A 13,974-nucleotide genomic window follows, 5' to 3' on the forward strand; every position below is an offset into this window, starting at 1 on the left:
GATTCTGTGCTGCTGGGCGGTCATCATACAGATATAATATCCCCGGTTACACTATGTATAGGGTGCCACAGATTCTGTGCTGCTGGGCGGTCATCATACAGATATAATATCCCTGGTTACAGTATGTATAGGGTGCCACAGATTCTGTGCTGCTGGGCGGTCATCATACAGATATAATATCCCTGTTTACAGTATGTATAGGGGGCCATAGATTCTGTGCTGCTGGGCGGTCATCATACAGATATAATATCCCCGGTTACAGTATGTATAGGGTGCCACAGATTCTGTGCTGCTGGACGGTCATCATACAGATATAATATACCCGGTTACAGTATGTATAGGGGGCCACAGATTCTGTGCTGCTGGGCGGTCATCATACAGATATAATATCCCTGGTTACAGTATGTATAGGGTACCACAGATTCTGTGCTGCTGGGCGGTCATCATACAGATATAATATCCCTGGTTACAGTATGTATAGGGGGCCACAGATTCTGTGCCGCTGGGCGGTCATCATACAGATATAATATCCCTGGTTACAGTATGTATTGGGGGCCACAGATTCTGTGCCGCTGGGCGGTCATCGTACAGATATAATATCCCCGGTTACAGTATGTATAGGGTGCCACAGATTCTGTGCTGCTGGGCGGTCATCATACAGATATAATATCCCCGGTTACAGTATTTATAGGGTGCCACAGATTCTGTGCTGCCGGGCGGTCATCATACAGATATAATATCCCCGGTTACAGTATGTATAGGGGGGCACAGATTCTGTGCTGCTGGGCGGTCATCATACAGATATAATATCCCTGGTTACAGTATGTATAGGGGGGTCACAGATTCTGTGCTGCCGGACGGTCATCATACAGATATAATATCCCTGTTTACAGTATGTATAGGGGGCCACAGATTCTGTGCTGCTGGGCGGTCATCATACAGATATAATGTACCCGGTTACAGTATGTATAGGGGGCCACAGATTCTGTGCTGCTGGGCGGTCATCATACAGATATAATATCCCTGGTTACAGTATGTATAGGGTGCCACAGATTCTGTGCTGCTGGGCGGTCATCGTACAGATATAATATCCCTGGTTACAGTATGTATAGGGGGCCACAGATTCTGTGCCGCTGGGCGGTCATCATACAGATATAATATCCCTGGTTACAGTATGTATTGGGGGCCACAGATTCTGTGCCGCTGGGCGGTCATCGTACAGATATAATATCCCCGGTTACAGTATGTATAGGGTGCCACAGATTCTGTGCTGCTGGGCGGTCATCGTACAGATATAATATCCCTGGTTACAGTATGTATAAGGGGTCACAGATTCTGTGTTGCTGGGCGTTCATCATACAGATATAATATCCCCGGTTACAGTATGTATAGGGTGCCACAGATTCTGTGCTGCCGGGCGGTCATCATACAGATATAATATCCCTGGTTACAGTATGTATAGGGGGGCACAGATTCTGTGCTGCTGGGCGGTCATCAAACAGATATAATATCCCTGGTTACAGTATGTATAGGGGGCCACAGATTCTGTGCTGCCGGGCGGTCATCATACAGATATAATATCCCTGGATACAATAAGTATAAATATAACCAGGATTTAGCAGGTACGTGAATACAGATTTGCAGTGTAACAATGTAACATACAAGAGAGAGGCTTCCAGTCGTGTGACGCTGGCTGGGCAATGTGGTTGGCTACTATGTAGGCTAATGGACTGTTGGTCTTTACCAGGGACTCACACAATGGGGTTTGGGCTTCTAACAACCCGATGTGTAAGTCACGGGTCTCTGACTGTGGTCCATGGTACGGGTAAGTGGGTAAGAAGGAATTGTGGGCAGACAGAAACTGGTCATGGTGCAAATTATAGCATAGGTAATGGGATAGGGTCAGAACGAGAAGTACAATACTAGTGGACAGCCTGAACCAGGTCAGAGAGAGGTCAGAGGTCACACTGGGAAGTTACTAAGAGGAGTATTATAGGAGAGAGCAAAGTCAGATCAGAACACAGGGATTAACAACGGAACTATTGTAGAATGGAGGCCGTAGTACAGGAGGTAACATTAATACCCTGACACTGGGTAGTGCCTGGAAACTACCTTTTATAGGGAGTGGTACTAATGTGGCACCAACATGAAGTTACATGTTTTCTGCCTGTCCCTATAAATCTTACACAGAGCAACGCACATCTCCCTGCTGCCACCAGGGAACGGGCCAGAGCCACCGTATACTGGCACCAGGAAGGGGGAAGTACTGGTCATCACTGGGCAGATGGGAGGCGGAAGGATGAGATGGTTGCCATACTCAGACTGGCACCTGTCATCCACAGTACCGCAGGCGCCCAGGGAGAACCAGCATCACCAGATGCACGAATATAATAAGGGTTACCTTGTCTACATAAATCCCATTATTTGCTGCATGATATTTAGTACTGTAGGAAAGTATTTATAACGGAGTAACTTGTACTCACTGATAGTATGAAATGGGTGAGGGGAAAGGGGAAGAGCGATATCTCTATATCTGTATGTTATTTCCAGCAGATGGACTCAGAAGCAGGAATACCTCGGAGGGACGTCTTATTCTGTCTCCAGATTATAAACCAGAAGATAACGTCACACAGGATTCTCCAGAAGACACCTCCATTACCCTAAATATACAGCCAGTGCCTCACAGTGCAGATAAATCACCTGATACCTCTAATCCTGAGGACTGTTCTCCTGGTACCTCAGATACTGCTGCACATAGAGCAGCTCATACAGGTGCTGACATATTTACCTGTTCTGAGTGTGATACGTGTTTTATAAATCAGTCAGGTTTTAATAGACATCAGAGAAATCATACAGGTAAGAAACCATTTCCATGTTCTGAGTGTGGGAAATGTTTTACCAGCAATTCAGATCTTGTAAAACATGTGAGAACTCACACGGGTGAAAAGCCGTTTCCATGTTCTGAGTGTGGGAAATCTTTTGCCCAGAAATCACAGCTTGTCACACATGAGAGAACGCACAAAGGTGAGAAGCCATTTCCATGTTCTGAGTGTGGAAAATCTTACGCTAATAAATCATCTCTAGAAATACATCATCAAACTCACACAGGAGAGAATCCATTTACATGTTCTGAGTGTGGGCAAGCCTTTACCTTGAAATCATCTCTCGTTAAACATGTGAAAATTCACACAGATGGGAAGCTGTTTCCATGTACAGCATGTGGGAAATGTTTTACGCAGAAATCTGTACTTGTCCGACATGAGAGAAGTCACACAGGTGAGAAGCCATTTCCATGTTCTGAGTGTGAGAAATCTTATATCAGGAAAACAGATCTAGCTATACATGTGAGAACTCACACAGGTGAGAAGCCGTTTCCATGTTCTGAGTGTGGGAAAACTTTTATCAGGAAATCAGGTCTAGTTATACATGAGAGATCTCACACAGGTGAGAAACCATTTCCATGTTCTGAGTGTGGAAAAACTTTTATCAGGAAATCAGGTCTAGTTATACATGAGAGATCTCACACAGGTGAGAATCTGTTTCCATGTTCTGAGTGTGAGAAATCTTTTATGAGGAAATCAGATCTAGTTATACATGAAAGAATTCACACAGGTGAGAGGCCGTTTCCATGTACAGAATGTGGAAAATGTTTTACGCAGAATTACATACTTGTCCGACATGAGAAAACTCACACAGGTGAGAAGCCGTTTTCATGTTCTGAGTGTGGGAAATCTTTTATCAGGAAATCAGATCTAGTTCTACATGTGAGAACTCACACAGGTGAGAAACCATTTCCATGTTCTGAGTGTGGAAAAACTTTTATCAGGAAATCAGATCTAGTTGCACATGAGAGATCTCACACAGGTGAGAATCTGTTTCCATGTTCTGAGTGTGAGAAATCTTTTATCAGGAAATCAGATCTAGTTATACATGTAAGAATTCACACAGGTGAAAAGCCGTTTCTATGTACAGAATGTGGAAAATGTTTTAAGCAGAAATACATACTTGTCCGACATGAGAAAACTCACACAGGTGAGAAGCCGTTTTCATGTTCTGAGTGTGGGAAATCTTTTCTCAGGAAATCAGATCTAGTTATGCATGAGAAAACTCACACAAGTGAGAAACCATTTACATGTACAGAATGTGGGAAACAGTTTAGGAAGAAATACGGTATTGTCCGACATGAGAGAAGTCACACAGGTAAGAAACCATTTCCATGTTCTAAGGGCCCAATTCAGATCTCTGGGCTGTAAGTTTTTGGAGCCCAGCAATCAGGCAATCTCCGCTCTGCACTAGTACAATCCTGCACATGTGCACAGCTGTGATTGCGATGGCTGTGCGGAGATTGTGGCCACTGATGACATCAGCATCCCTCCCAACAGCCGGGAGCCGTCTCTCAGGAAAATCTGGTGTATATCCCGAAGCACCCGGCACCTGTCTATCAACTTGGGTGCACCTATAGCCATTTGTGGAACTCTTCTAAAAGCCATGATATAGAGCAGATAGGCCCTTATTCTGGTCTGTGCGGCCGGAGCCGCATACGTTGCTCCGGCCGCACAAACCAATCCCCGCCTACAATACGGATTGCCACGGCCGTCCGTACGCGGACGGCTGGCGATCCGCATGAAAATGGTGGGGCGTACGCCTCCACCATGGTGGGAGCTGCCCCCTGCATTCGATGGTCGGCGACCATCGAAGGCAGGGCCGCACGCTCCAGCAGCTCCCGCAAGCTTAGACCACACGGACAATCGTCCGTGTGAAAGCTTGTATGGGGGCGGAGAGCTGACATCCGGCGATGTCAGCTTTCGGCCCCCATCACTGGCGTCATAGCCTCATTACCATGCATACGCCCCGCGTTTGCATGGGAACGCCCATGAAACGCTGGGCGTATTCATAGGTAAATGAGGCTATTAAGCCCCTCACGCCCCTATACGCCCCCTTTGCGGCGTATAAAATTTTTGTGCGGCGATTTCCCCTGCACATGCGCAGAGTGACCTCTGCGCATGTGCAGAGCGAAAACATCGGCGGTACGGCCGCACGCGGGCCGTACCGCCCAGATCAGAATAAGGGCCATAGAGAGGTAGAACCTTGTGTATGCAGTCTTCTAGGTATGAGCTGTTATATTGCCTATTCCTTATTATTACTCTGTATATTATACATGTTGTACTAGAACCGTTCTTTTTTTATTGTACTTAATAAAAACCTAAAATATAACCATCTTTATACAACACTGTGTGGCCCCTAACAATTGCATGGTTTCCCTTTTATACTCCGGGCCCTATTGTATGATGTCAGAGTGATTGTGGTTACCCGGGGATACTATATCCAGCAGATCATTGCAGTTTGGGAGCTGGGACCAAATTATAATTTTTGATCCCAGTAATCTTAAATAGAAATTAATGTGATACTATCTTTGTATCCTAGTGACCATCATAGGACAGAGGGAGCTTCCTAGTAGCAGTCAGGAAGGTAGTATCCTTGTGACCATTATAGGACAGAGGGAGCTTCCTAGTAGTAGTCAGGGAGGGAGTATCGTAGTGACCATCGTAGGATAGAGGGAGCTTCCTAGTAGTAGTCAGGTAGGGAGTATCCTAGTGACCATCATAGGATAGAGGGAGCTTCCTAGTAGCAGTCAGGGAGGGAGTATCCTAGTGACCAATATAGGACAGAGGGAGCTTCCTAGTAGCAGTCAGGGAGGGAGTATCCTAGTGACCATCATAGGACAGAGGGAGCTTCCTAGTAGCAGTCAGGAAGGGAGTATCCTAGTGACCAGCGTAGGATAGAGGGAGCTTCCTAGTAGCAGTCAGGAAGGGAGTATCCTAGTGACCAGCGTAGGACAGCGGGAGCTTCCTAGTAGCAGTCAGGAATGGAGTATCCTAGTGACCATCGTAGGACAGAGGGAGCTTCCTAGCAGCAGTCAGGGCGGGAGTATCCTAGTGACCATCATAGGATAGAGGGAGCTTCCTAGTAGCAGTCAGGGCGGGAGTATCCTAGTGACCAGCGTAGGATAGAGGGAGCTTCCTAGTAGCAGTCAGGAAGGGAGTATCCTAGTGACCGTCATAGGATAGAGGGAGCCTCCTAGTAGCAGTCAGGGAGGGAGTATCCTAGTGACCATCATAGGATAGGGGGAGCTTCCTAGTAGCAGTCAGGGAGGGAGTATCCTAGTGACCATCATAGGATAGAGGGAGCTTCCTAGTAGCAGTCAGGGAGGGAGTATCCTAGTGACCATCATAGGATAGAGGGAGCTTCCTAGTAGCAGTCAGGGAGGGAGTATCCTAGTGACCAGCATATGACAGATGGAGCTTCCTAGTAGCAGTCAGGAAGGGAGTATCCTAGTGACAACTGTAGGATAGAGGGAGATTTGTAGTAGCAGTCAGGAAGGGAGTATCCTAGTGACCATCATAGGATAGAGGGAGCTTCCTAGTAGCAGTCAGGAAAGGAGTATCCTAGTGACCATCATAGGATAGAGGGAGTATCCTAGTGACCAGCATAGGACAGAGGGAGCTTCCTAGTAGCAGTCAGGAAGGGAGTATCCTAGTGACCATCATAGGATAGAGGGAGCTTCCTAGTAGCAATCAGGAAGGGAGTATCCTAGTGACCATCATAGGACAGAGGGAGCTTCCTAGTAGCAGTCAGGAAGGGAGTATCCTAGTGACCAGCATAGGACAGAGGGAGCTTCCTAGTAGCAGTCAGGAAGGGAGTATCCTAGTGACCAGCATAGGACAGAGGGAGCTTCCTAGTAGCAGTCAGGAAGGGAGTATCCTAGTGACCATCGTAGGATAGAGGGAGCTTCCTCGTAGCAGTCAGGGGAGGGAGTATCCTAGTGACCATCATAGGATAGAGGGAGCTTCCTAGTAGCAGTCAGGGCGGGAGTATCCTAGTGACCATCATAGGACTGATGGAGCTTCCTAGTACCAGTCAGGAAGGGAGTATCCTAGTGACCAGCATAGGACAGAGGGAGCTTCCTAGTAGCAGTCAGGAAGGGAGTATCCTAGTGACCATCATAGGATAGAGGGAGCTTCCTAGTAGCAGTCAGGAAGGGAGTATCCTAGTGACCAGCATATAACAGAGGGAGCTTCCTAGTAGCAGTCAGGAAGGGAGTATCCTAGTGACCATCATAGGACAGAGGGAGCTTCCTAGTAGCAGTCAGGAAAGGAGAATCCTAGAGACCATCATAGGACAGAGGGAGCTTCCTAGTAGCAGTCAGGAAGGGAGTATCCTAGTGACCATCAAAGGATAGAGGGAGCTTCCTAGTAGCAGTCAGGGAGGGAGTATCCTAGTGACCATCCTAGGATAGAGGGAGCCTCCTAGTAGCAGTCAGGAAGGGAGTATCCTAGTGACCATAGTAGTAGTAGTACGTTTATTTATAGAGGGAGTTTCCTAGTAGCAGTCAGGAAGGGAGTATCCTAGTGACCATCGTAGGATAGAGGGAGCTTCCTAGTAGCAGTGAGGAGGGGAGTATCCTAGTGACCATCGTAGGACAGAGGGAGCTTCCTAGTAGCAGTCAGGAAATGAGTATCCTAATGACTGCTGTAGGACAGATGGAGCTTCCTATGAGCAGTCAGGGAGAATCCTAATGCTGGCCACAGATCAGACCAACTTTCCTCCAACCATCCAACTTGTTGCTTGGATGGAATAAAAATATGGTCAATGATGTGCCACTCTTGGTTACAGATGTGAAAGATGTGCTTAAGTTAGAGAACCCTGCTGAACCACCTGCACCTTTGGGGCCTATATTCGAACACCTTAAGCATAATCTGGTTTTATTCCCTAAACCAAAGAACTTGACTAAGGTCATCAGGGAGGCTTGGAAGATCCCTAACGGGAAGTTTAGCTTGCCTACATTGTACATTGCCTATTCTTCCTCTACCTCCCCATGGCAGCCACAAATGGGTTAAGTCCTGCAGGGTAGTATTCTGGAAAGGAAACAAAAAGAACACCTGACCCTATATAAGCCCCTCCCTCCTGGGTCTCGTGTCTTTTTTTTTTCCTTTCCAGAGTAGTAGGTGAAGCTGACACTGTAGCCTTCTCCACTGCCTAGAGCAGTCGGGGATAAGGCAGGATATAAGGCAATGGTCCCCGCTGTCGAGTGCAGTAAGGGGTTACCTGTAGGTCTGCTGAGAGATATCTTCCAGAGCAGCTTGGAGCGGCATCGTGGGTGCTTGGTGGGCCAGGAGCCGTAAGCAGCATTTGAGGAAGAAAACACGCTTGACGCCGTCGCCCTCCGGGTGCCTGCTCTCGTTCACGCGTCAGGTAGGAGGCGCGGACGGTCCCAGAGACATGCAGGACACAAAGGGAGCGTATGGTAGGAGGCGCGGCCGGAGCATGGGGGAATAAATTTGGCTGCACACCAGAAGAAAGCCGGCGTCTGACGTCAGACTGGGTGAAGTGACCGTTGCACATTGTTGTGGATATCTCAGCAGACCGGGTAAGACTCCAGAGACAGCCTTATGTATATGCTTATACTGTGTATCGCTTTTAGCCTAGAGCTATTAAAGCATCTGGCAGACATAATGGAGGAGGATAAGACACAGCAGAAGAAGTCAGGGTAAGCCAGGAATTTGAAGGCATTATGCTATAAAGGAAGGATTCTTGTAACTATGGGTGTATATTCTATTTAGATCAGACACCAGTAAAGATAAACCGGATTCAAAGGCTAAGCACAAAAAACATCATGCAGCCAAATGTACAATGTGTGACAAATTGCTGTCAGATAAATGCACAGGAACCACTTGTGATAAATGTAAAACACAGCAAGTGGTAGCGCCACATATGACGGAGCTGGTAGCCATGCTAAAAACGGCACTAGGAGATATGTTTGTGACGAAGGAAGATATGGTTCAAGTATTAGCTAAGCAGTTCTATCTGAGGAATCAGATGGTTCCGGGGAAGGTCCCTGTGTAAGGGACGAGGATTTGGAGGAAGGAGATCTTAGCCAGGATAAAGCAGATATGAACTTTAATCCTGTATTGCTGGAAAATCTTCTAGTACTTATATATAAATCGCTGAACATTGAGGAGGCTCAAAAAGAAGAAAAACTGCAGGATCTGCTTTTCAAAGATAAAAAGAAAAGAGGGGAAAACCTTTCGGGGGAAATTTACTCATATAAAAAACAGAGTTTTTCGTATTAGTATTTTCCCTACGACTGCATACGACTGTTTCAGTCGTATGCAAAGTCGTGTTCCGGAGGGTCATTTACAAAGCAGTCATATACGACTGCTTTGTAATCCACCAATGTCGTAGGAATTCGTATTAGCGGCCGTATATACGGCCGCTAATACAAATGAGTGTAGGCAGTCTGCACGGATCACTCAGATCTGTGCAGGCTGCAGAGTGTAAAAAAAATAGAAAAATAAATATTTAAAAAAAACGGCGTGGGGTCCCCCCCACAGCCGAAACCAGCACCGGGCTGACAGCTGGAGCCGGTAATTAAAAATCAGGGAACCCGACAAATAGGGGTTCCCTAATTTGTAACAACCAGCCCCAGGCTCCTGCTCTGGGGCTGGTTCCCAAAATAAGGGGGACAAAATGACTGGGGGGTCCCCCGTATTTTAAGAACCAGCCTCAGGCAAAACCAGCCAGCAGGGTAATGCCACAGCCGGGGGGAAACTTTTTATGCAAGTACCCCCGTCCAAAGCATTAACCCTACCGACCAGTCAGCCTGGCCAGGGGCCCTGGGGGAATGGGGACCCCCAATAAAGGGGTCCCCCGCCCCTCCAGACTTACCTGACCAGGCTGAAGCCTGGTACTGTCCCCGATGCCCCTGGGCGGTGGGCATCGGACTGATTCAAGTGTAAAAATAAGATTAAACTATTGGTTTTTACTGTGGCACTACAAGTGCCAGCAAGCTGGGACTTGAAGAACCACAAGTCCCAGCCTGCAGGGCATTAAAGGGCCCGCTGGCACTTGTAGTTCCACAGTTAAAAAAATAGTACACAAAACACACTGACACAACTTTTAAATAAAAGTTTAATACACACATCACACACACACTGATACTTACCTATCTTGATCCCGTCGGTAGGTTGCTGGCTCCGGGGTCGGCGGCTCCGGGGTGGGCGTCCTGTCTGAATTTAATCCATGTTGGACCTGTGGAAGGAAATCCTACTCACCAGGTCCTCCATGGATGGTCTTGTGTCTTCTGTCTTCTTTTCCAGGGCTTATTTCTTTATCTTCTTTCTTTACGCTGCCGGGCTCCCGGGACTTTCAGAGCTGGAGAGATGTCTCCTCCTCAACGTCTGGACTAAGAATGAATTCTAGCCAAGCAGGAGCCGACTTTACTTGTCCCCCGTATTTTGGGAACCAGCCCCAGAGCAGGAGCCTGGGGCTGGATATTAAAAATCAGGGAACCCCTATTTGTCGGGTTCCCTGATTTTTAATTACCGGCTTCAGGCTCTGGTGCTGGTTTCGGCTGTGGGGGGGACCCCACGCCGTTTTGTTATTTATTTATTTATTTTTATTTATTTTTACACCGCAGCCTACACGGATCTGACTGATCCGTGCAGGCTACAACGAGAATACGACAGGACAATGGTGTTCTATTTTTCTGCCGTATTTTCGTGGGCAAAAGCAGCCGTATTTTCTATACGGCTGCTTAGTAAATCAGGAACCACCATTCTTTTGAATGGTGATTCCTGTCGTATCCTATCGATGGTGTAGGACATTCGTATTTGTAAATACAAATACGAATGTTCCATCCCTAGGACTACGAATTGTTGTATTTTCGGGATAGTAAATCCCGAAAATACAAATTCGTAAAAAAAAGGTGTATTTCTCCCTACGAATACACCTTTTTTCTACGAATCCATATTAGTAAATTTCCCCCTTCCTCTTTCAAAAACTCTCATGGAGGTTGTGGAAGAGGAATGGAGGCACCCGGACAAAAATGTTGCCGTACCGTTGAGGGTGTCAAAGATGTACCCCTTTGAGGCGGATCAAGTCCGCAATTGGGATGAAGCCCCAAAAAGTGGATGTAGCCATTGCTAGAATCTGCAGAAAAACCACCGTACCATTGGAGGACGCAAACATCTTTAAAGATGCTATGGAGAGAAAGGTGGAAGTCAGCCTGAGGAAACATGTCACCACAGGGGCTACTATTAAGGCCTCCTCAGCCATGGCAATTACAGCCAGGGTTTTAAGATCCTGGTGCCAAGATCTGGAGTCTGATACCCTAGACGGTATCAAAAGGTCCGAGCTGGTAAAAGTTATTCAAAATTTTCAATACTTGTTTCCTAGCACGGCGCCCACGATTGCATCGTATGGCATCTTATGCATCGTATCGCATTGTTTGCCATATAGCCGCATGAGATGCGATACGATTTTTAATTGTTATAAGCACCCTAATGGGTGCTTACAATGTTAAATGCCCATGCCACCCCCACTATCAACGCCAACCCGAAGAGTGGCGAGCGCAGCGGTATGCATCCTCCGACCTTTTCATACCCCCACTATCCACCTCGGTGTGGAGTTGATTGTAGATAGTGTGGCGAGCACAGCATATTACTTTACATGTATTACGCGTCACCTCGGGCTCGCTTCGGGCTCGGTGGCTCACTGCGCTCGCCACACTATCTAAACTCAACTCCACGCCAACGTGTATAACAGGGGTATGAAAAGGTCAGAGGATGCGTACCGCCGCCCCTTGCTGTGCTCGCCACGCTCTGGGTTGACGTTGATAGTGCTTTTAACATTGTAAGCACCCATTAGGGTGCTTAAACAATAAAAAATTGTATAGGGGGGGGCATTTAACATTCTAAGCACCCATTAGGGTGCTTATACAATTAAAAATCGTATACCATCGCATTGTATGCCATTGTATGGCATATACTATGCTATACGATTTTTAACTGTACAAGATCGGGTCCGATTGCATCGCATATTATATTTAGGTTTATGGTATACAATGCGATGGCGGCCGTGCTAGGAAACAAGTACCAAATATTCAAATTGCAGTTTAATTTTTATGCAACGCATCATTGGATGTAGTCAGGTTAGCAGCTAGGACGAATGCTACCACAGCGGTGGCCAGAAGGACAATATGGCTTAAACCCTGGGCTGCGGACACCCAATCAAAACAGAAGTTAGTGGCATTGCCATTTCAAGATCAGTATTTGTTTGGAAGCAAGTTGGACGAAATTAATACGAAAATGTCAGGAGGAAAATCGGTCTGGCTTCCTCAGGACAAAACAAGAAGAGGCACGTTCAATCGATCTTTTCGATATCAAACATCGGACTTCAAGCGAGCGCAGCGGAACGCGTCCTCCGACGTTTTCATACCTCCACTATCCACGTTGGAGTGGAGTTGATTTTATATAGTGTGGTGAGCCACCGAGCCCAAAGCCTGGTGAGCGGACGCCGATTACTTCACATTTATTCCGCGGTGCCTCGTGGGACTCGCCACGCTTCGGGCTCGGTGGCTCGCCACTCTCGCCACACTATATAAAATCAACTACCAACGTGGATAGTGGGGGTATGAAAATGTCGCAGGATGCGTCGGGGTGGCGTGGATAGTGGGGGGGGGGGGTGCCTAAAACCTCTGTATGTTATACAATCATATTATTGTATAGTTAATGTAATGGCATCGCACACCCTATAAAATCGCATGCGATTTTGCGGGAGGTGCGATGCAATGGGATCCACTGGGACATACAGAGCAGTGAATAAATTATATTAAAAAAATTGCATCGCATCGCACGGCACTAAAATGGCCCATACGAGTCTATGCAATTTTCCTACGCAGAATAGCTCACTAAGCAATTAGCTTAGTGGGCGCCGTGCTAGAAAACAAGTACCCAAAGGTTTGTGCAAGCGGCCAGATGAATAAAACCGGTGTTCCATTGTCCTTTGGCCACATGGGATCTTAATTTAGTGCTCAATACTTTGGTAGACAGCCCTTTTGAGCAATTAGAAGAAGTGTCTATTAAATGGTTGACAATTAAAGTGGTATTCCTGGTGGCAATTACTTCAGCCAGGAGAGTCTCGGAATTACAGGCTTTTGTGGGCACAACAGCCTTTTTTGAGGACAAGGTGTTGTTAAGGACTAACCCGGAGTTCCTGCCCAAGGTAGTCTCAACATTCCACATCAACCAATAAAATATTTTGCCTTCTCTTTGTTCAAACCCATCTAACAGTAAAGAAGAAAGACTACATAAATTGGACGTGGTGAGAGCACTCAAAATATACCTAGACAGAACAAAGATATATAGGAAGTCGGAGAGACTCTTTCTTTTAACAGAAGGTGAAAACAAAGGACAGGGGACCAGTAAAGTCACCATATCAAGATGGATAAGAACATGCATCTTAGAGGCTTATAAGATCAGGAATCAACTACCACCTGTCACACCAGGGGGCTCAGTCGACGAGACTGAGACCTCTGGTGGGGACCTGGACCGGGGAGGTTGGAGAGGACCCTTGCGCATGGAGTGCGCGACAGTGCACCCAGAGCCAATAAGCAGTCAGAGGTAAAATACAACCGGAGTTTATTTGCAGATGGTTGTAATATTAACAGACAGTAAAGTATGCAGGAGAAATGACAGTTCATGCAGATTGCAATACTTTACAGATGTGATGATATGTGGGATCGATGGTGGAACATCGGATGTGGAGACTGTGGGTCCGGAATGACGGACGGAAGACTTGAGCTTGACTGTGGGTCCAGAATGACGGACGGAAGCTTGGCTTGGAAATCCGGAATATCGGACTATCGATGATGATGTGGGAACATTGGATCCGGGTATCGGATATGGAAGATGACTGTGGGTCCGGAATGACGGACGGGAGATGACTGTGGGTCCGGAATGACGGACGGAAGCAGGAGATCCGGAATATCGGACTAGCGATGAAACATCGATGGTGGATGATGCTGGAGCATCGGAAGGACCAGAGTCCCGGAGCTAGGCTTGGTCGCTGGGCTGACGAGGCAGGATCACAGGCGATGGAATAACCTGGACTTCACAGGAGATGGAACAACCTGGA

At 47.0% G+C, this 13,974-nt stretch overlaps 1 protein-coding gene and 1 pseudogene across 6 annotated transcripts in view; one reads left to right on the top strand and one right to left on the bottom strand.

Annotated features, from left to right (window-relative positions):
• Window positions 1-13,974, bottom strand: part of LOC146053256 (uncharacterized) — a 118,450-nt pseudogene that overhangs the window by 58,057 nt on the left and 46,419 nt on the right. The window lies entirely within an intron of this gene.
• Window positions 1-13,974, top strand: part of LOC146053253 (uncharacterized) — a 97,221-nt gene that overhangs the window by 18,149 nt on the left and 65,098 nt on the right. Inside the window, exon 4 of one of the 5 annotated variants that reach the window (XM_083167960.1) lies at window positions 2,554-5,384. The exons of 3 other annotated variants lie outside the window; for them this stretch is intronic. In XM_083167960.1, coding sequence (XP_083024086.1) covers window positions 2,554-4,253 — 1,700 coding nt within the window. In that variant the 3' untranslated portion in view covers window positions 4,254-5,384. Of the gene's footprint in view, window positions 1-2,550; window positions 5,385-13,974 lie in introns of those variants that run through there. One more of the 5 variants, XM_083167959.1, reaches the window with a different exon arrangement.

The sequence above is a fragment of the Crinia signifera genome, unplaced genomic scaffold (genome assembly GCF_055691185.1).
Source record: "Crinia signifera unplaced genomic scaffold, ASM5569118v1 HAP2_SCAFFOLD_131, whole genome shotgun sequence".
Classification (NCBI taxonomy): domain Eukaryota; kingdom Metazoa; phylum Chordata; class Amphibia; order Anura; family Myobatrachidae; genus Crinia; species Crinia signifera.